The 23,991-nt window shown below is 51.8% G+C and overlaps 2 protein-coding genes across 8 annotated transcripts in view; one reads left to right on the top strand and one right to left on the bottom strand.

Moving 5' to 3' along the window:
* Window positions 1–1,057: 1,057 nt before the first annotated feature.
* DEDD2 (death effector domain containing 2) lies at window positions 1,058–20,520 on the bottom strand. 7 transcript variants are annotated; one of them, XM_019629063.1, is made up of 7 exons: window positions 20,301–20,520; window positions 19,842–20,028; window positions 18,037–18,402; window positions 16,415–16,537; window positions 13,423–13,563; window positions 7,285–7,369; window positions 4,804–4,884 (listed from the first exon to the last, which is right to left on the bottom strand). In XM_019629063.1, the coding sequence occupies exons 1-6, from the start codon at window positions 20,343–20,345 to the stop codon at window positions 7,314–7,316; spliced, it is 918 nt and encodes a 305-aa protein (XP_019484608.1). In that variant the 5' UTR covers window positions 20,346–20,520; the 3' UTR covers window positions 4,804–4,884; window positions 7,285–7,313. The 7 variants fall into 7 exon arrangements, with proteins under 7 accessions (XP_019484607.1, XP_019484609.1, XP_019484602.1 ...); XM_019629062.1 differs by lacking the exon at window positions 7,285–7,369 and having other exon boundaries at window positions 1,058–4,884; window positions 18,037–18,105; window positions 20,301–20,519; XM_019629064.1 differs by lacking the exons at window positions 7,285–7,369; window positions 18,037–18,402 and having other exon boundaries at window positions 1,058–4,884; window positions 20,301–20,519.
* A 122-nt stretch (window positions 20,521–20,642) lies between these two features.
* Window positions 20,643–23,991, top strand: part of ZNF526 (zinc finger protein 526) — a 4,762-nt gene continuing 1,413 nt past the window's right edge. The window contains exons 1-2 of the mRNA XM_019629015.1: window positions 20,643–20,731; window positions 22,668–23,991. Of these exons, the coding sequence (XP_019484560.1) occupies window positions 22,685–23,991 (1,307 nt within the window). The 5' untranslated portion in view covers window positions 20,643–20,731; window positions 22,668–22,684. The remainder of the gene's footprint in view (window positions 20,732–22,667) is intronic.

Genomic DNA, 23,991 nt, shown 5'->3' with positions numbered 1-23,991 from the left:
CTAGACTGAAGAACAAAAGGACAGCAACTTGTCTGTTCCCCTTCCCCCAATTCCCCAGCACTGTTCCCATCCCCCCAACTCCCCAATAAAAATCTTTAAAAAAAGAATGAACAGAAATTAATCATCACAGAGAAGAAAAATAAACCACAATGATATATTACCACACATCTGTCAGACTGGCAAAATTAAAGTGTCTGACAATACCAGGCATTGGCAAGAATGTGAAGCAAAGACAACTCATTCATTACTGATGGGAGAGTAAACTGGTATAAATACTTCAAAAAAACAGTTTATCAGTGTGGTAGACTGAAAAAATGTCCTCCAAAAGATGTCCATGGCTTCATTCCTGGAATCTGTGAATGTTATTATATGTGGCCAAAAGACTTTGCAGATTTGATAAGTAAACATTTTGAGATGAGATTATCCTGCATTATTTGAGAGAGCCCTAAATGCAATCACAGGTAGCCTCACAAGAGGGAGGAAAAGGGAGATTTGATATGGAAGGAAGAGGAGGAAATGTGACCACAGAAACAGAGATTGATGTGGCCACAAACCTAGGGATGCTGGCAGCCACCAGAAGTAGGAAGAGGCAAGAAATAAATTCTTCCCTGGAGCCTCCAAAGGGTGTATGGGTCCAACAATCTTAATTTTGGCCCAGTGGTACTGATTTTGACTTCTGGCCTCCAGGACTATGAGAGGATACATTTCTGTTGTGTTAAGCCACCAAGTTGTGGTAATTTGTTACAGCAGCCCTAGGAAACTAACAAAGGCAATATCAACCAAAGCTCAACATGCTTGTACCCATGTCCAGCAATTCCGCTTCTAGGTATATCCCAACAGAAATGTAAGCATTAGCTCACCAAGAAACGCACAAGAATGTTCACAGCAGCATTATTCAGGACAGCCCCAAACTGGAAACCACCCAAAGGTACATGGACAGTGCAATGCGTGGACTACTTGTGGGATGTTCACAAAAATGAGTCAACTACAAATAAGCACATGGAAGAAACTCACACCCCCAATGTTGAGCAGAAGAAGCCAGACACAACAGAAAACATATTGTATGATTCCATTTATGTCAAGTGCAAAACGATATAAAATTAACTATATCACTGAATGACATAAAAGCAAGGAATTGCTTCTGTCAAAGCCAGGATAGTGTTCCCACCTAGGGAAAGAGGGAGGTTGTGATCAGGAGAGAGAGCATGACAGAAAGGTTGCAGGGTGGGGGGCTTCTGGTAATGTATTCCTTAATGGGGGAGGCACAGGTATTTGTCAACTTATTCATTGTATGTTTGTTTTATGCACTTATCTGAATGCTATATTTCACAATTTAAATGTATCTCGGTGGTGATAGTGGTGGTAGTGTTAATTTTTAACAGCATGAATGGGGAGCTTCCCAATCCATGAAACCTTCCTGGGTCACTCCATCCAGTGTCCCTGGGGTTCTTCCAGCCTCTGCTGCTTGTCCAGTCACTGACCACTCTGGGCTGTGACCCATGGTGTCCCAGTCTGGCTCATCCACCAGAACAAGAGCCAGCGCCCAGGCTAGAGTCCTCGACAGGGTCCCCAGCAGAAGCCAGTCCAAGGCCTGGCCCTTGGAGGGCCTCAGGGGAACCTGTGCTGCCATGCCCCAGGCACACTGGACCCGCCTCATGTTGTAATTCTCAGGGCCTGTTCCTTTCTGCTAGCATGAGGAAGCAGATGACTGCAGACCGAATGGAGGGGTGGCTGACTACACCACCACTTTGGCTCTGTCCATCTGTCTCTCTACATCCCACTCAGTTCCCTAAAGTTTTCACGAGATCTGTTCTCTGCCCGGAATGCCCCCCCTCTGTGGTTCTCTTTAACTCTTACTCATCCTTCAAGAGCCAGCTGCAGGCTCCTCTCCTCTGGGAAACCACGGCCCCCCTTCCTCTGAGCTCCGACAGGCCCCTATTTCCCTTGGATGCAGCCTATCCCAGGCCTTACCCCACAGAATCTGTCCCAACGCCTGAAGCTCTTTGATCTTCCTGGGTTATCCTCAAGGCCTGGGTCTGACCCACTTCTGGGCCTCAGGGGTCTGTTGGTCAGCCCCTGCTCCAGGTGCAGGATTTCGCAAGCCCAGGCAGGTTCCACAGCACTCATGTGCTCTGCGAGGCTCAGGAGGTGCCAGACTTAGCCTAAAAGTGCCCACCACAGCACCTGCGCGCGCTCTTGGGGCCTCCAGGTTAGGCTCCCTAGCTTCCTGCACGCACGTGCTAGCCTAAGAGGTGGGTCCCACGCTTAAAATGGTAAAGCGGTAGGAACCTAAAGAAAGGGGCGGGTTGCAGCAGAGGGCAGACAGAGACTGTGTGTGGAGAACCTAAAGAATGGGGCGGGGCTAAGACTGGCCCTGGAGTTTGTAGCGTAGAACCGAAATCCAACGGGGCCTGAATCTTGTCCACTGGGGGATAGTGGGCCCATGGCTCACTAGAGGTGAAGAGACAGGCACCATGGCCTAAGGGAGAGGCGGATCCTGGAATTTAGCCCAGCGGAGGCCAGACAAGCTGCAGCTCTGACACTTAGCACAGTAAGCCCCAAGTAAAGGAGTGCCCCAAATCTCAGTAGACCGTGAGAAGAAAGCCTACTCTGGCTCAAGCCTACTCAACGGAAGGAGAAAGGGCGCAGAAGCTCCTGTCTCCCTCCCCAACCTATCTTGGTCTACTAAAGGAGGGCTGTTCTCTTATCTCAGTGCTGCTACTTTATCCCTCAGGCAAGTCACTACCCCTCTCTGAGCCCATTTCTTGCCAAAATGGGGATAAAATCCCTACTTTACACAAGGGGCTAAGTATTAAATAGATCTTGAGTAGGTACCCAGTAGACCTTGGCTCCCTCCCTAGTACAGGGGGTCTAGGGTTATACAGCAACTAGCTGGACTAGGTCTTGACTCCTGGACAGGACTCAACTCCTAGACATGCCCCTTTATCCCTCTACATCAACACGGGTCAAGGGGCCAGGATAGGTTCGGTTCCCAGGGGTGGGCAGGTGCATCCCTTCCCCCAGGAAAGGCCAGCAGTTGGAAAGCCCTGCCTACCCCACCCCTGGCTCCCTTCCCCCTCAGGAAGGAAAACCACTGGTATTGTGTAAGAATTTGAGTTCCTAAGCCCATAAACAAGGGGTGGGGAAAGAGCAGAAGCCACAACCTCCTGCAGCCACAGGACAGTAGGAAGTGTTTGGCCTCAGGAAGAGTTAGAAAAGAGACCCAGATTTGAGAAGGTGACTGTCCAGAAGGTGAGAGGGGTGGGGAGCCACCTGGGGAGGGATTCCAGGCAGAGACGCCTGGCTGCTGATTTGGTTTCCAAACCTCTGGGCTCTGTCAGCCTTGCAGATAGCTGACCCACCTCACTGAACTAGTTAAAAATACAAGCACTTCCAAGGAACAAAGCATGTGCGAACATGCTGGGAGTGTTTATGACTCCAAGGCAGTACTTCCTCTCACAGATGAGGAAACTGAGGCCCAGCGAGGCGGGCCAGCCTGTGGTAGCAGCTGGTCGATAACCTAGCATCCTGCCCACCCTCCGGTCTGATACGATACTGAGCCATGAACTTCAGGATTGGTACCAGACCCAGGCTCTCATCAGCTCCTTCCTCCAGCCCATGAAGAAAGAGTCCTAGGGAGCCTCGATGCCCACCTATGCCCCTTCCAGGGCAGTTTTATTGGTGCCATTTGTAAAAGACCTTTCCCATCAGCCCCCAAGCCTTTGCTTTCTCTTTCTGCGAATGCAGCTGGCTTCTGGTCCTGACCCCACGGGGAATAACACACTTGGTCTGATGCTGCTGCCACACGTGACACTCTGGGTGCCGGTCCTTGTGCAAGTCCATGTCCACTCTGGGGAGAAGGAGAAGGTAGGCCAGGTCTGTGTGTGGAAGCTGGGCAGAGCCCTGGCTGGCTGTAGAGTTGTGTGGACAAGGTGAGCAGGTGCGCCCTAGCTCTAGTGCCCAGTGTGGCTGAAGCCCTAGCTCTAGTGCCCAGTGTGGCTGAAGCCCAGGGGTGGGTGCGGGAAAATCGGAGATCCTGAGAGAGAAGCCCTTAGGCCGAAGAAGTGTATGGAGCAGGCAAGCACAGGAACCAGGGGAGATCTCCATGGGGGCAGTGTGTGCACACAGCCCAGGGTCGGGGACACGATGTGCAGGGGGCCTTTGGTGAATGTGTGGCTGTGTCTCCTTCCCTTTGGGATCTGCATGCCCGAGCCCCTGGCCTCCTGAAGCTGAAGGAACACACCTGGGGGTGGGGATGGAGTGAGGTTGGAAAAGAAACTCAGCTGGAAGTGGTTTACGCCTCAGAGCCCACATCCTGTCGGAAGAGCTGTCAAGGCGCCAGACTATCAGGGGGCCTGGCCATCTGTCAGTCTGTCGCAGTCCTCAGAGCTGCGGGAGTGATGGTCCCCTAGTGGCAGAGATGGTCTTCGTCCTCCAGGGGAAAAGGTGGCCCGGAGGCTAGGAGGTGGGGTCAGTCCTGCCAGATCCAGGATCAGGAGGCCTCAGGTGGGCGCCGTCCCCCCTCCTCCTCCATCAGCAACAAGCGGCGCCGGCCAGCCTCGTAGTCGGCCTCGTCCACACTGACCAGCAGGCGGACAGCCTCCCGGCCCACGGCCTCACGCAGGGCCTCAGTTAGGAAAACGCCCCGCAGGGCCTGTAGCAGGGCACCACTCAGGTAGTCACCCCAGAAGGCGTCCAGATAGGAGAGCTCCGAGAACTTGATGTCGCATACCACAGAGCCCAGGTCTCGGGAGCGCAGCACTGCAGTGGCCTGCCCAAACACGTCCAGTTGCCGCGCCAGCGCCTGGGGCCGCCGGGACGCCACTCCCTGCTCCAAGGCCGGCCCATGTTCACAGTACTCTGCTCGCACCCTGAGCCGAATGTCTGTGAAGGAGGAGGGACTGGTCAGCGAGGGGCCGACACCGACACACTGCACAGGGGGACCAGGGGGACCGCCTCCTTCCCTTCCTCCCTCCCCCAGCATGGTTGCACTGCACCTGCCCCCACACCCTTCCCCCTTCTGATAACCACACCCAAGTATGGGTAACACCCTCACATGGCTTCCCTCCTGTGGTCTGGCCTGTTATCTCCTGACCTGGCCGCCCGCCTCCTCTTTCCCTCAGGTGCCCCACTCCAGCCTCACCACCTCCTTGCTTCTCCCCCCACAGCCAGGCAGGTTCCGTCTGGCCCTGCCTCTCTTTCACCTTGTGATGTTCTGTCCACAGAACTTGCTCCCTCACTTCCTTCAGGTCTTTGCTCACATGCCACCTTCCCAATGAGGCCTACCCCGACCACCCTGTTTCAAACTTTACCACCACCACCCTGGCCCCCAGCATTCCCAGTTCCCATACCCTGCTCCACTTTTCCCAAGGCACTTCTCACCTTCTCACCTTACTGTCATGCTTACCACCTGTCTCACCACAATGTGAGCTCCCTGAAGAATGGGATTTTTGTCTGTTTTATTCACTTGTATAGCTCTATGGCACACAATAGGTGCTCAATATATACTCATATTTGTGAAAGAACCAATGCATGAATGAACGGACTTGCCTTTAGGCAACCAGACTCACCCCTCTCCCACCCTTAAATAGTGAGATTCATTCACACAGGGCCAACCACTGCCCCAGCCCCCCACCCACCAAGCAAACACCAGGCCCAGGGGACTCGAGGCTGGAGCTGGGCTAGCTCTACTGGAACCAGGTGCTGTCTTTCCACAGAAGTTGCTAAGATGGTGAGCTGTAAGCCTGGAACTTCTGGGGGCCACTATGCCACCAGGAGGGGAAGAAATGCAACCTACACAGGGCCAATGATAGAGAAGGAATGACTTCTGAGCTCATCACATGAGTCCCAGAGCACCTAGAGTTCCAGCTACAATTTCTTTCCTTTTTGCTTAAGCCACTCTGAATTGAGTTTCTGTCACTTACAACCCTACCCTCATCAGCCCAAATGAGGTGACAGCTATGCACAGGGGACAGGACAAAGGACTTCTAAGGCTATCCTTGTAAATGTGACCTTGGGCATATCACCTCCCTTTGGGATTACTGAATTCACACCTCTGAAGAGGGACTACTAACAGAACCTACTCTCCACACAGGGCACAGGCAGTCCTGAGGATCAGCTCTAAGCTGGAAACACCACAGTCTACACCACAGAGCACTATCTGTCAGTCACCACTCCCAGTGCTAGACTCCTTTGAACTCACTGAATCCACAAAAAATGCTATGAGGCAGGCCCTATTATCACTCCCCATGTACAGAGGAGGAAACGGAGGCAAACAGAAGTGCAGTGATTTGCCCAACGTTGCATGGCCAGGCAGTGGCAGCACCTGACAGAGGTCACAGAACTTCCCATGTCCCCAGAGAGCAGCTTTGGGTCAATGAAGCAGATTCCAACCTAGGAGCTTCAGGCAGTGGCTGTGTTACCTGAGACAAGTCACGACCTCCCTGAACCCAGGTTCCTGCCTAAACCAGCGGACAGTTCCTGCTGTGAAATGTTGTTAAGAGGGTTAAAAAGAGCGGAGAATAGGGCCGGCTGAGTGGCTCAGTTGGTTAAGAGCTCGCCTCAAGAGTTTGAGCTCTAAGCAACAGCGGTTCAATTGCCAGCCCGAGCTGAGCAGCAGCTGAGCTGCCAACAGGTGGCAGGATGGCTCAGCTTTAAAAAAAAAAAAAAAAAAAAGGAGCGGAGAATAGAAAGGGGCTAGCTGGCACTGTGCACACACGGTGCCCAACAGGTGCTCCAAGAATGACAACTGCCAACAGCTCAGATGTGCCAAACGCTTTACCTCTGGGGATACAGCAGGATCAGCCCTGTGGGGCTGAGGCCACATTCAAACCATTTGACAGATGAAGAAACTGAAGCTCTGGGAGAGGAAGTGTCATACCCCGCCCTCCCTCCACCTTTCACAGACCGTGTCAGCACCAGAGCACAAAGTAGAAGGCAGGTTCCTGCTCCCTCAGATGACTTCTCAGTGTTACCCACTTCCTCCTCCCACCCCAAACCCTTCCCTTTCTGCCTTGAGAGGAACCTCACCCTCTTGTGCTCAAGGCTCAGGGAAACCTGCCTGGCCTTGGCCCCCAGGACCTCCCACAGCACTCAGGCCAGCTCCCTTCATCAAGGACCAGATAAGACCTCTGGGCCCATATCCTTGACTCCTATGAGTGTTTGACCATGCCCTCAATTGATGTGGGCCGGGGTCAGGGGACTGGGAGGAGCAGCACCTGTCCAAGGCCACATGGGGCTGCTCAGTGGCAGAGGCACAGAGCCAGGTGGCGGAGTCCGACAGACCTTGAGGTGAGTCCCGGCTCTGCCACACTCTAGCTGTGGGGCCTTAGGCATGTGACCTCACCTCTCTGAGCCTCAGTTTCCCCATCTGAAAAACATAAACAAACAAGAGGTCCCTACTACACGGTGGGATCATGAGGATTCAATGAGGCAACTTGTGAACTGCTTGACCCAGGGCCTACATCACACAAAGCACCCAGAAACAGGAACTGTGATTTCCACACCCACCTCTATTCCCACAGCCCCTGCCCAGGCCCTGCCCTCTCGCCTGGGCCCGAGCCAACCTCCTCCCTCATCTTCTCCTTCAATCCCAGCTACATCTTCCCATATCCTATCCTCCAGTCACAAGGGAAGTGCTCCTAGCACATGCCTTACTCACTCATAAAATGACCTACCCACCTCCTCTGCCCAGAAAATCCCCAGTCACCCACCATGTCCCACCCAGGTGAACCATCTCTCAGATGGCCTTTCTCCTCAGCACAGATAAGAGGTGGACAGAACCGGGGTGGGGCTGTGTGTGTCTTCTTCATTCTTTCATTCAAAAGCTATTTACTGAGTGCTAGGAACATGGGGATGGCACGAGCACCCTGCCACAAGTGGGACTGGAAGACACGTAACCCCCAGTTAGGGAGCACTTCCTGTGTGCCTGGCCCTATCCAAGTCCCTTCCCTAGCTTAGGCCCCGAAATCTTTACGACACCTTATTATCCCCATTTATAGAGGAGGAAATCCTTCACCAGACCACAGTCCAACCTCGGTCTAGAACACAGGAGGACAGCACACAGAGAGAGCGAGGAGCGGCAAAGGAGGAGCTAATTTATCTGAACCGCCCTAAATCACGGCATTTAGCACAATCTCTCCTTGACTCCTCACCAAAACAATTTAGTAACAATAGATGACACCTCTATAGTACTTACTACAGTCTGGCACACACTTCACACCTACTGACCCTTGTTGATCATCCCTGCAGCCTTATGAGGCAGTGCTATTATCCCCTTTTTGCAAATAGGGAAAATGAGGCACAGGGGATGAGTCACCTGCCCAAAGCCACAAAGGAAGGAAGGGGCAGAGCTGGAATTTCAACCGAGGTGCCTGGCTCCAGAGCCCGAGCTCTTAACCACCCCTATCCTGTTTGCTGCCTCTCACAACCATACACAGAAATCTATAATTAAAAGACATCCTGAGGGCAAGGACAGAAAATTATAGAGAGCAAGGTGTAATTTAGATTGAAACAATCAGAGAGGACCTCTCCAGGAAATGACACTGGAAGTGAACTGTGAAGGAGGACAAGTAGGTCAAGACAGGAAAACAGGAGAGAAGGGCAGAGTAGCATCCTCAGGACAGAGAATGTCACATTCAAGTCCAGAGGCAGAAAATGAACCTGGGGCATTCACAGGCTGAGGGCCTGTATGGCTGGATCACCGCGGAGGAGGAGGACACAAGGGCACAAGGGGACAATTAGAGAGGTGGGGCCAACCACACCCTGGCAAGCCCAGGGCAGGGAGTCTGGGACCTCCTGAGGTGACCACACATCTCTGCACTTCAGTGGCCTCCTCCGTGAGACGCCCTAACCCCAGCACCTGCTCTCAAGGGCCCGCTGTGAGGATTACATGACTGGATGCAGGTTAAGAGCTAAGGCCAGTGCCTGGCATGTAATGAGTCCTCCAAGTAGAGCAGGGTGGTCAGGATCAGGACCAGAACAGCAGTCGGGAAGGCCAAAAGGTGGCTGGCCCAGGATGGAAGCAGTAAACATGGAGAGAAGTGGATGGACTGGCCCAGGTGTGACAGTGAGGGGTGAAGCAGGAAGGGTACCTAGCATTCATGTGACCTGGGCTGGGGGCTGGCTGAGTTGTTTCCTGTGGCTAGAAATACCAAGTGTTTGTCAACAGTTCCTCTCCACTTGGGAAGCTGTAGGGAAATGTTCCCGGTCCGCAGGGCAGAGGGTGGGGTTATGTCTTCCTAGAGAGGGGAGCTGCTCCTGCTTTCTGCATTCGGGTGGGTCCCAGCACCTTCTTGTCCCCCAAACCCACACATCATCAGTCTAGAATGGGACAGAGAGGAAAATGGGAGGGACTTCCTAGTGGGGGACCGGAGAAGGTATGAGGGGCAGGCCCCAGGCCAGGTGCTGGGTATGGTTGGGGGCCAGAGATAATCTTACTCAGGTCTTCCCTCTGGGAGTTCCTAATAGAACAGCTGGAGACAAAGAGGGCCTGTGCTCCCATGGTGCATGGTGGAGGGAGGCAGCCAGTGTGCTACAATGGAAAGAAAGACCCCTGCCCTCCGCTGCCATGCCAGGGCCAGCATCGCCCTCCTCTGGACAACAGTAGGACCCCTCCCTTCCTCCAGTCTCTTCCCCAAGACACAGCCAGAGTCATAGCGTCAAATGTAAAGTTCTTCAACTTCTAATGAACTAATGGATCAAGGTAACCAGGAGAAGCTGCCACCAATGTCAGAGAAAGGTAAGAACACAATACCACCTAGGAAGTGAGCTTGAAAAAAACAACATCAAGCCAGAATCTGATCAAGCCTCTCCCATCCCAACTATCAATTTTCCGGAAATACAGACCACAGGGGAACCCATTCAATCAACCCTACCACGTGATGCAATTGGCAAAATCCAGTCTTTGGGAAAGGCTATGGGACTACTTTTAACAAATACAATGCAAGGGAATGGGGGAAGAGAGAAAACAAATGGCAGGGGAGTCTGACAGATCAGGAGAGACTTAGAAGAACCAATACGTATGAGATAATTGGAAATTTGAGCACTCATTAGACATTTGATAAAAAAAAATTGTTAATTTCCTTAGAGCATTTTTTTTTTTGGAAATTTTATTGGGGAACAGTGTGTTTTTCCAGGATCCATCAGCTCCAAGTCAAGTAGTTGTCTTCAATCTAGTTGTGGAGGGCACAGCTCCTTGGCCCATGTAGGAATCGAACCCGCAACCTTGATGTTATGCGCCTGCACTCTAACCACCTGAGATAACAGGCCACCCCTCTTAGAGCATTCTTATCTTTTAGAAGTACACAGTGAAAAACCTACACATGAAATCACAGGACACCTGGAACTGACTCCCAAATAAAATGGCTGGCGAAAGAGCATCAGCCACAAGTGACAACTGTTGAAGCTGGGTGACGGACAGCCAGGGTGCATTACACTAGTATGTCTGTTTCTGTATCTTCTACACAGAAAGCGTTGGGAAAAAAGCAAAGCACAGCGTGTCATTCAAATACTCCAATTACTTTCCATCATTTAAAAAATGTGAAGCCCTGGGCCTGCCAAATGGCACGTTGGTTAGGAGTGGGCTTGGGACGCTAGCTCTGAGCAGCAGGGCCCCGGTTCGGATCCCACATGAGGGCCAGTGACACTGCCCTCTACAGCTAAGATGGTGAAAAAAAAAAAAAAAAAAAAAGTGAAGCCCTGATCCATGGCTCACAGGTTCTGCGGATGGGCCTCTGGTCACCACTCTTACCTTTACCTTCTAGCAGCCTCCTTCTTCTTGTTTGCTCCCTTCGATTCAGCCCTGCCAGCTCCCCATCTCTTCACCACTGGCACATTCCCACTCCAGCCTTGGCTCCTGCTGTCCCCTCTATCTCAATTTTCTTCCCCAGCCATCCACACGCTCTTCTAAGACGCCTTCCTAGAATACCCTATCTAGAAAATACGTCTAAAACTGCATTCTCCATCACTCTCTCCTCCCTCGCTCTTTGTTTCTCTTCTCAGCTGACATCTGACATCTGTCTCCTGGCTTTCTCCTCCCACCAGAACTCAGGCTCTGTGAGGGCAAGGGCCTCCCATCCCTGCTGTGCCTAGCATATTGTAAGCGCTCTATAAATATATGTGCCAATTACCAAATGAACAAGGCCCAAGTTTCAGCCCAGCCCCACCCGACACTCTGTACAGTGTGGGCCGTCACCCCTATATCTCAACGCTATCTTGAGAATTCAAGGTCAGACAGTACCACACCCAGCACAGTGCCCAATGGTGTCCCTGAAAGGGACATGGAAACCCAGAGGTCCTGTGTCCAAGACCAGGACGCCCACCCCACCCGCCATGCCCCCTTCCTCACACTCTTGGGCCCTGGGGAGTTTAATCCGGTTCAACCCCTCATTGGAAGGCAGCTGACTGGGGGTCAATCAATCCCCACAGCTGTCACAGGTAAGCAGGGCACAAGAATGACAGGATCCTTCCTCACTAAAGTCTGGACAGGCCTCCGTCCACACTCCTGGGACTGGGCTTCGTTAAAGGTAAACCAGCTCCACTTTCAGAGGGGAAAACCAGGGCCTAACTGGGGAAGCCTCACTCCAGCCCCACCCTGCCTGTGAGTCAGCAGTCAGGCCTGTTTACCCATCCACCCATCAAGAGCCAGCCACACCCCACAAGAACCATCCTGCCCTCAAGGAAAAGACCTGATGCCTCCACTGGCAAAACCCCTCCCCAGCCTCAGCCTGGCCTGCTCCCTAGGGAGGCAGTGACTCCTTGGGCTGCCCAACCAGCCTGGTGGCTCTGGTAATTACCCAGTCAGGGCAGAGTCATGACCAGGCAGCCACCCCTTGAAGCCAGGGGCTGTTTGAGGTCACAAGCCGGCTCTATTGGTCTGTTCCTTCTGACTCGCCTGGCACAGGTATCTGCAGCCTCATCTATGGAACGCATGTAGTGCTCATGGTCTGAAGGGCCTCACCTGGGAGGCGGCAAACACTGGTGCTCTGTGGGCTGGAGGCGGCTCTGCAGGAGGAAGTACCCCGGTCTGTGAGGTATTCTGGACAATGTAGAGCTGCAACTTTGGACCTTCCCACCTGTAATTCCAGCCCTCTCACCTCCACCTGAGTATCTCACCACTGATCCCCTCTATGTCCACAGGCTTGCCCAACTCAGAGGACGGGGTATCAGAAGTGGGCAGGGGGCAGTGTGTGAGAGATGGTATGTCCACCCAGGTCTATGTCCTCCCCTGAAGACCAGGTGGAATTTCTCAAAGGCAAGGTCTGGGCATGCGTCTCCACAGCAGAGCCCCCAACCCGCCCAGCTCAACCTGTCTACAGGTCCATTCAGCCCGATGTCCTTATTTCTTTACTCCAGCCCCCTTCTCACCCTCTTCACTGTGACCACCCCAGATCAAACCTCTCCTTCTCACTGGACTGTGAAACCTCATCATCCATTTTCCTGCTTCTACTTTGTTTAATTTCCTTAACATGCACCCAACAGAGAATGTACCATGTGTCTGGAGCTGTTCTAAGTACTTTACAAATCCTAATTCATTTATTAACTGGCTTTCCAGATGGGGTCAGAGTGCCTTTAAAAACAGCTATCAGATCACCTCACCTCCCCCCTGCTCAAAACCCTTGATAGCATTTGATTCATGGAATAAAATTCAAAACCCCATCCGCTCTGAGGCCTGCCTGGCTCCTCCACCGGGTCCCCACCCTCTCTTCATGGCACTTACTATCGAGAGTGAGCTTCAGTTTCACTGGTTTGTCACTGTACTAGAAAGAGGGTCCCCTCGACAAAGGGCAGGGACCTTACTGCTATTCCCACCCCAAGCACATGGCACAGTCGCAGTGAGAAAATTGGTATGTAGAGCAAAGTTCGAGGGAGGCACAGTTCCGATTATATTACGGGTGTTAACTCATTTTCTTTCAACAACCCTGGTTGGAAGATACCATTATCAGCCTCATTTTACAGCGAGGAAACTGAGGCACAAAGGGGTTCAGCACCTTGCCCAAGATCAAACAGCCTATTAAGTGCCAAGGCCAGGAGGTAAATCAGGCAGCCTGTCACAGGGTCCTGTTTGCATCCCTGCATTATCCCACCCCTGCAAAAGAAAGAATTGTTGAGTAAATATACCCCTGCAAAGGTTGGCTGAATAAACTAATGAAATTGGGGCCAGGCGGCTGTCAGGGAAGGTTTCCTGGAGGAAGTGACATATGACGTGATCCTTCAGCTATGAACATGATGTAAGTAAGCAAGATGGCAACAGAAAGGACAAGGATCCCACTGTTTTAAACAGAGGGATGGGAGCCACTGCTCACCCGCTAGGTGTCAACTGGTGTGCCATACCTCAGACCCATGCCCGCTCCTACTGTCCTCTGGCTCTGCAGCCTGCCACAGGCACTATATATGCATTCCCCAAGGCTCACAGACACCTACCACAGGTCACTTTGCCTTCTGAGGCAGGTCTGGTAGGCTCCTGCTGTTGCTGGGGGGCGACTGGGCCTCCTCTCCGCCGCCGTCTGGCACCACCACTGGGCCGGCCCCGACTCCGCCGCTGCCGCTTGGTCGGAGGGGAGCCTGAGGAGAGAAAGATGGGGTAATTGAGGACCAGAATGATAGGTAAAGCACCAAGGCGGGTGCCCAGGGAAGAGCTTGAGGCTGGTGAGGCCCTCTGTTTCCTGGGCCTCAGAGGCCTTGTCCATAAGATGGGGAACAAGTATAACCTAGCATCAACTAGAAGGGCAGACCAGCATGACCCCCCCACACACACACACACATACACACAGGACTCCCACTCCCAGGTGTGACCCTAGAGAAACCCCTGCATGCTCACACCAGAGGACCAGCATGGCAACAGCCACTGGGGCATTGTTGATAGTTATTAACTGCATACACTGAAAATAATATAAATGTCTGGCAAAAAGAATACAGAGTAATTTACAGGATAGTTTGTTTAGTGAAGGACAGCAAGGTGCAAAAGAAGTGTCTACAGTTTGCTATACTTCACTTAAGAAAGGAGAAGAAACAAGAATATACACATATTTGATATTTTTGCAAGATGAAATGCTATAAGGGTAAATTAAGAACGAAAATGAAAATAAGAATGACAATGGTTACCTATTTGGTGGCGGAGAACAACAGTAGAAGTGATACTTCTAAGAACATCTTTTTTACATACCTTAGTTTTCACATGTTCGAAAAAATTTACAGAAAAAAGAAACCATAAAATTAAACACAAACAGATACAAATGAATCTAATTGTATATATAATTAGTAACATGAACAGGAAAAAAGAATTATTTCAAGTTACTTGGAAGAATATTCTGACTACAAACTCTCAGTGGGATATACTCTGAGGAGAAGAACCACAGTACATATAGTCAGCAGTGATACCGACATTGTAATTTTGAAACTATTTTTTATTGTTGTAAAATTAAACAAATAAGCCCACATCTCAATGTTAAGAACAATTATTTTCAGTGTAAAAGAAAAAAATCTTTGTATGTTAATTTTGAAATAAAAATACTAATATAAACTTTTTTAAATATTAAATTTATTGGGGTGACATTGGTTAATAAAATTACATAAGTTTCAAGTGTACAATTCTATAATACATCTGTATATCTGTATATTGCATTGTGTGTTCATCGCCAATATAAACTTTTTTAAAGCACAGTTTCTAACTCTGTTCACTGAAAGAGCCTAGAAATAATGCACACACTTAGCACATCTTGGTTTCTAAATACCACTGCCTCTAAAAAGATACCAGGCTTCTGGAAACAGCTGATTCCAAGGCTGGGAAGTGAAAATACAAGTGAGCCCAGGACACCTTGCAGTGCTACAAAACAGGAAGCACCCAATGAATGATGGAGACATGTCAAAAAGACAGGAGCTAGCCAATCGGAACCTCAGGTAGAATGACTCATTGATTATATATAATGCAGCAAATAAATATGAATGCATGAGTCCATGGTTCAACAACAAAAAAACCCACAAAAAAAGGGGGGAAGGGAGAGAAAAGGAAAACTCTTGAAAGAATGCCAGCTAACAGATGTAGAAAAAGAATTAGAAAATAACAATTTTTCTGGGGGAGGGAGATTATCACTTTGTGAGGGGTGAAATGTCTAACTAGTACATTGTTTTGTACACCTAAAACTAATAAAAAAATTTAAAAATAAAAATAACCTAAAAAAAAAAAGAAAGAAAATAACCATTTTTCAAAGACCAATGTAATAAATGGTTCAGACAGGGATCACCAATGGATGCTAAACCCACTGGGGATGCTGTTGGGGAATAGGATGTGCCTAAGTGTCATCCTGTATGTTGTTTACTAACCATACAGGGGGAAAAAATGTCCCTTTATAAAGGACAAATATGGCAGACACCACCTGAATGAAGCAAGTGATCAAATTTGCCCACTCACAACAGGAAAACCAGACCTTCTGCTTCCTGATATGCTCCAATGCCAAATACACAGCATCAACCGAGAAACATTCCTGCCAAAAACGTGGAACGTGAGTCGAATCAAGTCTCCAGACCCAACAACCACTTCACAGGAAAAATAGGGGACAGAGGGACAAGTTAAATGATACCATCAGGAAATTATTAGACACTTCTGGAAACAAGTAGGACCCTCTATGAAACAACTGGTCTTGTAGAGTAAGTCAATATCATGGGAAAAGAAAAAAAAGATATGGGATGGGGGAGATGTTTCTGTTCTATAGTAAGAGGTTAAAAAGACGTAATAATTGAATTCGTAACAACTCAACTATGAGTGGATCCTGAAGGTAGAGACAATCTTAAGGAGATATGAAAATGGACCATTAAGACATCAAAGAATGAGTGTTTCCTTTCTTAGGTATGATAATGGTCTTGAAGTGGTAGAGGAGAATCTCCTTCTTCTCAGGAGAGGCCTACTGATTTAGGAGTAAAGTATCCTGATACCTATAAATTACTTTCAAAGAGTTCAACAAAAAACCCAGAATTATGTATACATATACGTAAAGCAAAAGTGGCAAACGTTAAAATTACCAAATCTAACTGGATATTTGAAATTATGTTCAAATAATTAAAAAACTGGGGGAGGGAGATAGATTGGATAAATCAATAGGCACAGCAACTAAAAGATACCAATTAGAGTTATCAACATAAATAAACCTCAGAAATATGTCCAGCAAAGACAGCCGTGTCAAGAATGATGAACCCATGATGTGATGCCATTTAGATGAAATATAAAACCATGAGAAATAATTCCATACATTCCTTCCAGACACATGCTTTTGTAGCAACAGTAAATGCACACCCAAAGCAAAAATAAGACAGACTGACCCCTTGGGCTCCTTCCTTGATGGGCCAGGACTGGGGAGGTTCATCAGGGTTCAGAAAGAAGAAAGGGACGCCATCGTCATGCCCACCCGACTGAGCTCACCTGTCTCCCACTGGCCCTGCTGAGCATCTGAAGAACTGCTTGGCTGCCGACGGCGACGGCAGCTGCCCTCTGTCCTCTTTGAAGAAGAGCTGCAGTTGCCATAGTTGTAGCGTTCTGGAGACACTGTGGGGAGAGAATGGAAAGAAGTATTCAGAGCCTCCAGCCCCTCCCAGGCCTAGCCTCCAATTCTCATCCCCTGAGATGAATGCCTGCCCCACAGGGTATCTGGGTCCCCCAGAGGTCAGAGACCAGATACCCACTCCCCATCCAACACCTCCTGCCTAGTGGTTGCTCGATGTCTTCTGACATAGAGGACTCATCACCTCCGGGGGCCACGCGACCCGTGTCTACAACAGCTCCAAATTATTCCGTAAACTGACTCATGGTCAGGATCCCTACAATGTTGCCCATCAACTGCTCCCAGCTCTCCCTGAGGCCCCAAGGAGTAAGCAGGCCTCTCTGCAGACCCCAAATCTCTTCCAGAGCCTGACCTCCGGATACATTTTTTCAAAAGTGCTGTCAGTTCATCCCTAGTGCTGCCCTTCTCCTGGTTATCTAAATCCATGGGCTAACCATGGGCAGGGTCATCTCACAATCCCCCTCCTCAAACTAGCTACTGCACCTTTAGTACCCCAGCCACTGTCTCAACAGCTCAAGGTCTACGCGGGTGGTTCTTGTGCCTTAAATCCTCCCAGCTCTTCAGGACTGCTATCCTTCCCTCACAAGGATTAAGCGCATCAACTCTGGACACCAGCCAACTGGGTTTGAATTCTAGCTCCCACTTTCTAGCTGTGTTATCTGCAAGCCCCGGTGATGTGGCTTCTCATCTACCTCTGCCCTTGCTTCGGTCCCTTCTGCTCCTGCCACACTGGCTTCTCATGATGCCAAATTCATTCCTGCTTCAAGGCTTGAAAGCTTGCCTTTCTCTCTCCCTAGAATTTTTCTCCTCTGAGATCCATGCACGGTGGCATCAGTTCAGCCTCAGTTCAAATGTCACCTCGGAAAGGTCTTGACTGGTTATCCAATCTAAGGGGGCCTCCCTTCCTTCACTTAGAGGAACTCCCTACTCTGTATATTCCATTACTTTGTTTTAGTCTTTCTACAACCATATGTAAAAATAAACTGTTTATCTGTTTTAATGTCTGATTCCCCTATTAAATGTAAGCCTCATGCAACAAATACTTTTGTCAGTTGGTCACCTGTATCTTCTGTGTGGGGCATACAGGATTCAGTTCTTATATGTAGGCAAGCTGCTTAACTTCTCTGAACCTGATGTTTTCCCTGCACAGTGGGACAGTAACAGGCTTCCTCATTGGATTACCAGAAGGATATAAGGTGACAGTTCATATGAAGGACTTATGCTGTGCCTGGCACGAAATAAGCCCTCCAAAACGTGGCCACAAACATCATTATTGATGTGGCCAAATTCCATCAGCTCGCCCCTCCCAAAGCGATGCCTCCTCCCTCTTGTGTTTCTCATTGATACTCTGAGAAGGGGAGAGTAGGATGGGACATAGGCTGTCTGATTCGGCGCTGTCCATATCAGGGCACCATGGGGGCCCAGATGGGGGAACACGGCCCTCTCCCCACCGGAAGTCTCTCGCCCTCCCCTTCAACCATACCTGGCCGGCGCCGCTTGCGCGCGAGGTGCGGCAGCAAGTCGTGCCGGGCCAACACTCGCAGGAGCTGCCCTAGAAAACGCAGGTTGCTCTCGTCGCACTGCCCGCGACGCTCCAGCTCCAGCAGCAGCTCCAGGCCGCTACGGGCGCGGGACAGGCCGCCGGCGGCGCCGGGAACCTCGTCCAGCAGGAAAGCCAGCAGCTCCAGTTCACACTCGGTCAGCTGCCCGCCCACGACCTCGAACATACGGTGAAGCGACAGCATCCCGTAGTAGTCCAGGCACTCATCCTCCTCCCAGCTCGGGGCAGGGGTCGACCCGGACAGCGCCATACCCGGGGGAGAGGGGCGGAACAAGCTCGAACCAGGGCCTAGAACCCACTCAACGGGGAGGGGGGGAGGTCAGCGACGCGGGGGTCCCCGCCAGTGCGTCTCCCAATCCCCATCCCGCGGGGCAGGGCCACCCTCACACTTCAGCCGTCTCAGCCTCCCCCTTCCCCGGAAAGGAATGGTATCGCCCGAGGTCCCCTAGTAACAGGTCAACATGCCAGACCCCACTAGACCTCCGATTAGTCAGGCCTGCAGAGTCCGAACGCCCCTCCCCAAGTGGTATGTTCCGAACCAGCCTCCGGAACCGACCAAGTAAGTCGGTCCCAACAAGACTGCGGGCCCACCCCGAGGCACCCTGCCGACTGCCCTTTTGACTCTGGGTAGTACCGTCTGGACGTGACCCTCGACTCCGTCCAGTAGTACTGTCCGATCAGCCTCACCGCTCCACCCACTTGGTACCATCCCAAAGTGACCCTCTGCCCCCTACAAGCGGGACCGACTCTAAGAAGCCCTTCTCTCCACACAGGTGGTGCTGTCCGAACCCGACCCCCTCGCCTTGTAAGGGTGGTACCGCCCTCTCCCCAGCACCCAGGTGGTTCCGTCTACCCGCCACCAGTCGCCCTTAGGCCTCTCTGGATCCTTACCGGAATCCGGCGTCTAATGACTCCTGGGCGACGGCCGCAGCCACTTGTTTTGGATCTTTCTGGCACCTTCTCTATTATTACGCCTGCGTCACCTCGCCCCTCCTCCTTCCCCCAACTCGCGCAGGTGCGACCGCCACGCCCCTTAGGCGCAAGCGCAGAGTGAGGCTTTTAAGCCCCACCCCTCCAGGCCTGCCCCCAACGGTAGCGCCTGGGTCGGCCTGTGCTGCGCCTGCGCAAAGCGTGAGTGGTTCCGCGTCTGAGTTGGATTTGGTACTCAGTTGCAGGATTGCTTCTGCCGGCTCGTGACGTAAGTCGCCGGGTCCTTATTGCCCTACGTCACGACCTTTCGGAACTACTCATTTCATGGACTACAACCCCGTCTTAAGCACGTCATAGACGCCTACATTACCCCAGCTGCCCATAGCAAAGGACCACAATCACGACGGTCCTGGCTCCGAGTAGTGCCCAGGTCCTTATGATCGGGACTTAGACGCCCCTCCATTAGACTGCCCCTTACTCCCAATGGCAACCAGGAATCCGCAACCCAGCTGTGCCATCTCATGATCCTGACTAGAATCCCTCCTCGTCCAACACGCCCCCGTCCCCCATCATAAGGTCCTTCTGAGCAAGACAAGGACTCCCTCACCTCATGTTAGGAATCAATACCTCCTTCCAGATTTCAATAGGCCCCTCCAGCATCTCCTGATGGCGCCCATCATGAACCCCCTTGCCCCCATAACTCCCAGTCTCTGCCCTCCAAGGTCACGAGACCTCCCAATATTCCCTCTCTAACCTGCACCTGGTGTCCAGGCTGCATGGGGGAGCTCCCAACTTACGTGACTCAAGGTCAGGGCCCGCACGTGCCTGGATCAAGTCCCCTCCTGGACTGGTTCCCACTTCCGGAATTATCTCCCCTTTGGAGGCGGGAGACCTAGGTCCTGCCTGGCCCTGATTCAGCACTGGCTCTGCTTGGGCTGCAGCAGTGACCTCTGAAGAGTCCCCTTCTTTGATGGCAACTGTAACCTATTGAAGCCCAGTCCTGGGTTGGACACACAGTGGTGTCCAATCAGCGAATACGTATCATTAAATTAACCAAAGAGTGGGAGGGAAGGGAATGAAAACTGGGAAAGGACTACGTCCACGTTAAATGAGTGACAGTGAGCACCCACGATATATCAGGCTCTCTGCTGAGCGTTTTTATGTGTTTGATTTAATCCAATCCCATCAACAGCCTTGGATATGATTCCAGCCCATTTTACACAGGAATAAAAGTGAGACCCAGAGAGGGGAATTACCCCAAGGGTGTCTGGCTCCAAAGCTGTGCTCTCAGAGATGCTCATTCTCTTCAGCTATGAAATGACACCTCTGTCAAGGTCTATCGCCGCCCAGTCCACTCCATGGGCCCTCGCTTTCCAGTGGTGCCCATTTCACTCCACTTAACTTTTAGATTAATCCGAGGAACGGCCCGGGAGAACTGCGCAAGCGCTTCTGCGGGCCCGGAGCCCAGCCCATAGAGCACAGTTGCGTGCGTGGAGAAACTCGCCTAGCCCCGCCTGAGCTTCAACACGCAGACTCAAGGGCGCGTGTCCTACGCTGCCGGCTCCGATTGGTCGCCACGAGTAAGGGAGCCGCCCAATGGGAGGTGTGGATAGTGAGGGGTCCCGCACGCCTAGAGCCGAGGGTCTGTGTCAAGAGCGGCGGGGGCTGCAGGAGGCGAGAGAGACGGGTGAGGGCGCCGCGTGAAGGCAGCGCTGGGCGTACGGAGAGGGTGGAGGGAGAACGAAGGGGACACCGGAGGTTGAAGAGGTTTGGGGCCTGTGCTAGGGAGGGAGCGGCGCGGAGTGGAAGGTGAGCGCTTCTTCCTAAATGCCCTGGAGCATTGATTGAGCTCCCGCGGTGTGAAGGACCTTACGCTTGAGCTCGCCGGCCCCCACTCCTTGCAGCGAGCTCTTAGGTTGTGGAGTTGATATGTCTGGCCAGAGAAAAGGGATGTGTAGCTGTGTAGCGGGAAAGTTGAACTTCCAGGCCCCTGGTGTGTTCTTTCCTGGAAGGATTTATTGATCTGCATAGAAAGCCCCCATTCCTACCCCCCTCCCAATAGTTCACAGTCCAAGATTGGGAAGGGGGTAATGTAAACGAGGAAAGTCCAAGTGTTAGGTCTCTCGGACACCTTCTAGAGGGATCCTTTATCGAATGGCTGTTGTGTGCAGGATCCTGGCAACTCAAAAATTAGTGAAGGAGTTAAGGAAAGTTTAGCTCCTGGGCTTTTAGTTACTCATTTACTCAAGGAGCATTTATTGGGCACCAACTGAAAGCAGGGCCCTGTGCTGGATTGTTATTGTGGGAGTTCACCGGCAAATGGGAGAGTTGGTCCGGTGGGAGAAGTGGAATGTGCACAGGGACATTTAAATTGCCAGGGCCTCACTTCCTGAAGGAACATTATTCATTCCCTAAATATCTACTCAGTGCCTGTTGTGTGCTAAGCATTGTTCTTGGCACTGGAAATATATCAGTGATGAACAGACTAAAATCCCTGACCCCTGGGAGCTTAATATGAGCAACTTTTGTGTGTCAGGCTGTAAACTGAAGTCCCCCTGCCTTCTGGCACTAGCAGATGAGTTAAAGAAGAGATGGAGAAGGTAGAGACTGAATTCGGAAAATTAGCTCCTAGGCCTGTGAGGAGGGCAGTCATTTGCTGAAGGGACCCTGAGCCCCTGTATGTGAAGGGGCCTGGGTTGGGTTGAGTCCACACATCTAGAAGGGGAGATGGGGCACATAGAGAAAAGTTCAAAAGTTAAAATCCCTGACACTGGTCAATGGTTTTGTTGGTGACAGCAGCCCCTACAACGAATCTGACCTGTCCTGCCTACAGGCTCAGTGAGGAGCACAGAGACTTCATCCCAAGTTCATGATAATGGCTATGATAGAGGTGGCACAGGATACCATAGGAACTCCAAGGAGAAGGGAGTGGCCCACTAGCCTGAAGATGGAAACATGTTGTCAGAAAAGGCTTCACAAAGACAGTGCTGGGGAGGCGTTTGCTAGACAAGAAGAGGAGAGAACTTTCTTGGCAGAAGGAATAGCAGCATCAAAGACCTAGGGTCCAAAAGCATTTCTGGATTATTACAAGTGCTGCTTGCTAACTTGTATCAATTACCAGGGACTTTGTGGTCAGTACTACTTTTAGCCCCATTTCACAAGTGAGAAGACAGTCTGAGAGAGGAAGTAAGTGATGGAGCTCAGATTCAGGCCAAGGGCAGTCTGGTTCCAGGGACTGAGTTCTTAATCACTTTGCTTTACTGCATCTCTGTGTCTCCATGTAGGAGGAGGAAAGGTGCTGCACAGTGAGGGAATTGTAGGCAAAGGCCAAGAGGCCCAAAAAGACGTGTGTTCTCAGAAAGGGTGTGACTGGCCCTCTGGGTAAGAAGGGCAGCATCAGAGGCTAGACTGAGGAGGGGTGTCTCTCTCCTGCAGATGCCTGGCCACTTGGGGCATGTGTCAGCTTTAGAGTCACAGGCTCATTGAAGACTAGGGCATAAACACTAGATCCAGACTCGCTGACTGACAAAGGCTGGTGAGTGACAGGATGAGCAAGGGAACTCCTGAGACATCCTCCCTCCTCTTGGATTCCTGGTGTCTCACCAGCTGCCTTCTTTCTCCAGGCACTGCCTTCCCCACTATGGCAGAGGTGGTGGCTGAAGTAGCTGAGATGGCCGAGATGCCAACACAGATGTCACCAGGGGCAATGGAGATGTCAATACCGATGTTTGGGGAGATGATGGAGATGTCAACAGAGGTGACTGAGATGAAGCCCGGGGAGGCACTTGCCTCATCCCTCTTCTTCCAGCACCACCAGTTCATGTGCTCTGAGTGTGGTAGCCTGTACAACACACTGGAGGAAGTCATCTCACACCAGGAGCAGCATGTGCCCACTGTCACAGAGGAGGAGGCGCTGACCACCCAGGATGCTGGCCTGGAGCCAGAGCTAGTGCCAGGTGCTGAGGATGGGCCTTTCCAGTGTGGTGAGTGCAACCAGCTCATTCTCTCCCATGGTGAGCTCCTGGCCCACCAGGACGCCCATCTCCGGGAGTCTGCAAGCCAGATCCAGTACCAGTGTGGGGACTGTCAGGAGCTGTTCCCCTCACCTGAGCTGTGGGTAGCTCATCGAAAGGCCCAGCACCTTTCTACTACAGCAGCCGAACCACCAACACCATCCCCTCTGCCTCCTCCAACACCACCACCTCCACCCCCTGCTCCACCCGAAGTCCAGATGGAACCCTATGAGTGTCCTGAGTGCTGCACCCTCTGTGCCACCCCTGAGGAGTTCCTGGAGCATCAAGGCACCCATTTTGACTCCCTAGAGAAAGAGGAGCGCAATGGGCTAGAGGAGGAGGAGGAAGGTGAGGAGGGTGAAGAGGAGGATGAAGACACAGAGGAGGAAGAGGAGGCAGTGCGGGCTGCAGAGCTTGGTGGTGATGCTGTGGGAGATGGCAAAACCACAGCCGGCTGGGCTCAAGGCTGTGGGGATTATCCCCAGCACTGGACCTCGGCAGGGGCGCGCCGGAGACACCGGTTGGCATCCCGAGCCACAGCGTCAACGACCCACCCCTTCCGCTGCAGCCAGTGCCAGCGCAGCTTCAGCTCAGCAAACCGGCTACTGGCTCACGGGCGAGCACACGTTGGTGGCACCCACGAGTGTCCAACATGCTTCAAGGTCTTCAAAAAACCAGCCTCGCTGGAGCAGCACCTGCGGCTGCACCGTGGCGAAGCCCGCTACCTCTGCGTGGACTGTGGTCGTGGCTTCAGCACAGAACTCACGCTGGTGGCGCACCGGCGGGCCCACACCAGCAACCCACTGCATCGCTGCCGCTGCGGCAAGACATTCAGCAACATGACCAAGTTCCTCTACCACCGGCGTACCCATGCAGGCAAGAGCGGGGCACCCCCCACCACCGCAGCGGCCTCCCCCACACCAACCGAACCCCC

This window comes from Hipposideros armiger, unplaced genomic scaffold, assembly GCF_001890085.2.
Source record: "Hipposideros armiger isolate ML-2016 unplaced genomic scaffold, ASM189008v1 scaffold_824, whole genome shotgun sequence".
In the NCBI taxonomy this organism is placed as follows: Eukaryota; Metazoa; Chordata; class Mammalia; order Chiroptera; family Hipposideridae; genus Hipposideros; species Hipposideros armiger.
Note: the sequence above shows the minus strand (reverse complement) of the source record. Positions and strands in the feature narration are given on the sequence as shown.

What these genes read in the sequence shown, in the direction of transcription:
- DEDD2 (XM_019629057.1), bottom strand. Translation starts at nt 18,364, where the DNA reads ATGGCGCTGTCCGGGTCGACCCCTGCCCCGAGCTGGGAGGAGGATGAG. An exon ending in GCGCAAGCGGCGCCGGCCAG is followed by an intron (nt 16,538 to 18,036) that starts GTATGGTTGAAG and finishes CTCTCCCCACAG; the next exon opens with TGTCTCCAGAACGCTACAAC. An exon ending in AGAAGGCAAAGTGACCTGTG is followed by an intron (nt 4,885 to 13,422) that starts GTAGGTGTCTGT and finishes CCTCCTTCACAG; the next exon opens with ACATTCGGCTCAGGGTGCGA.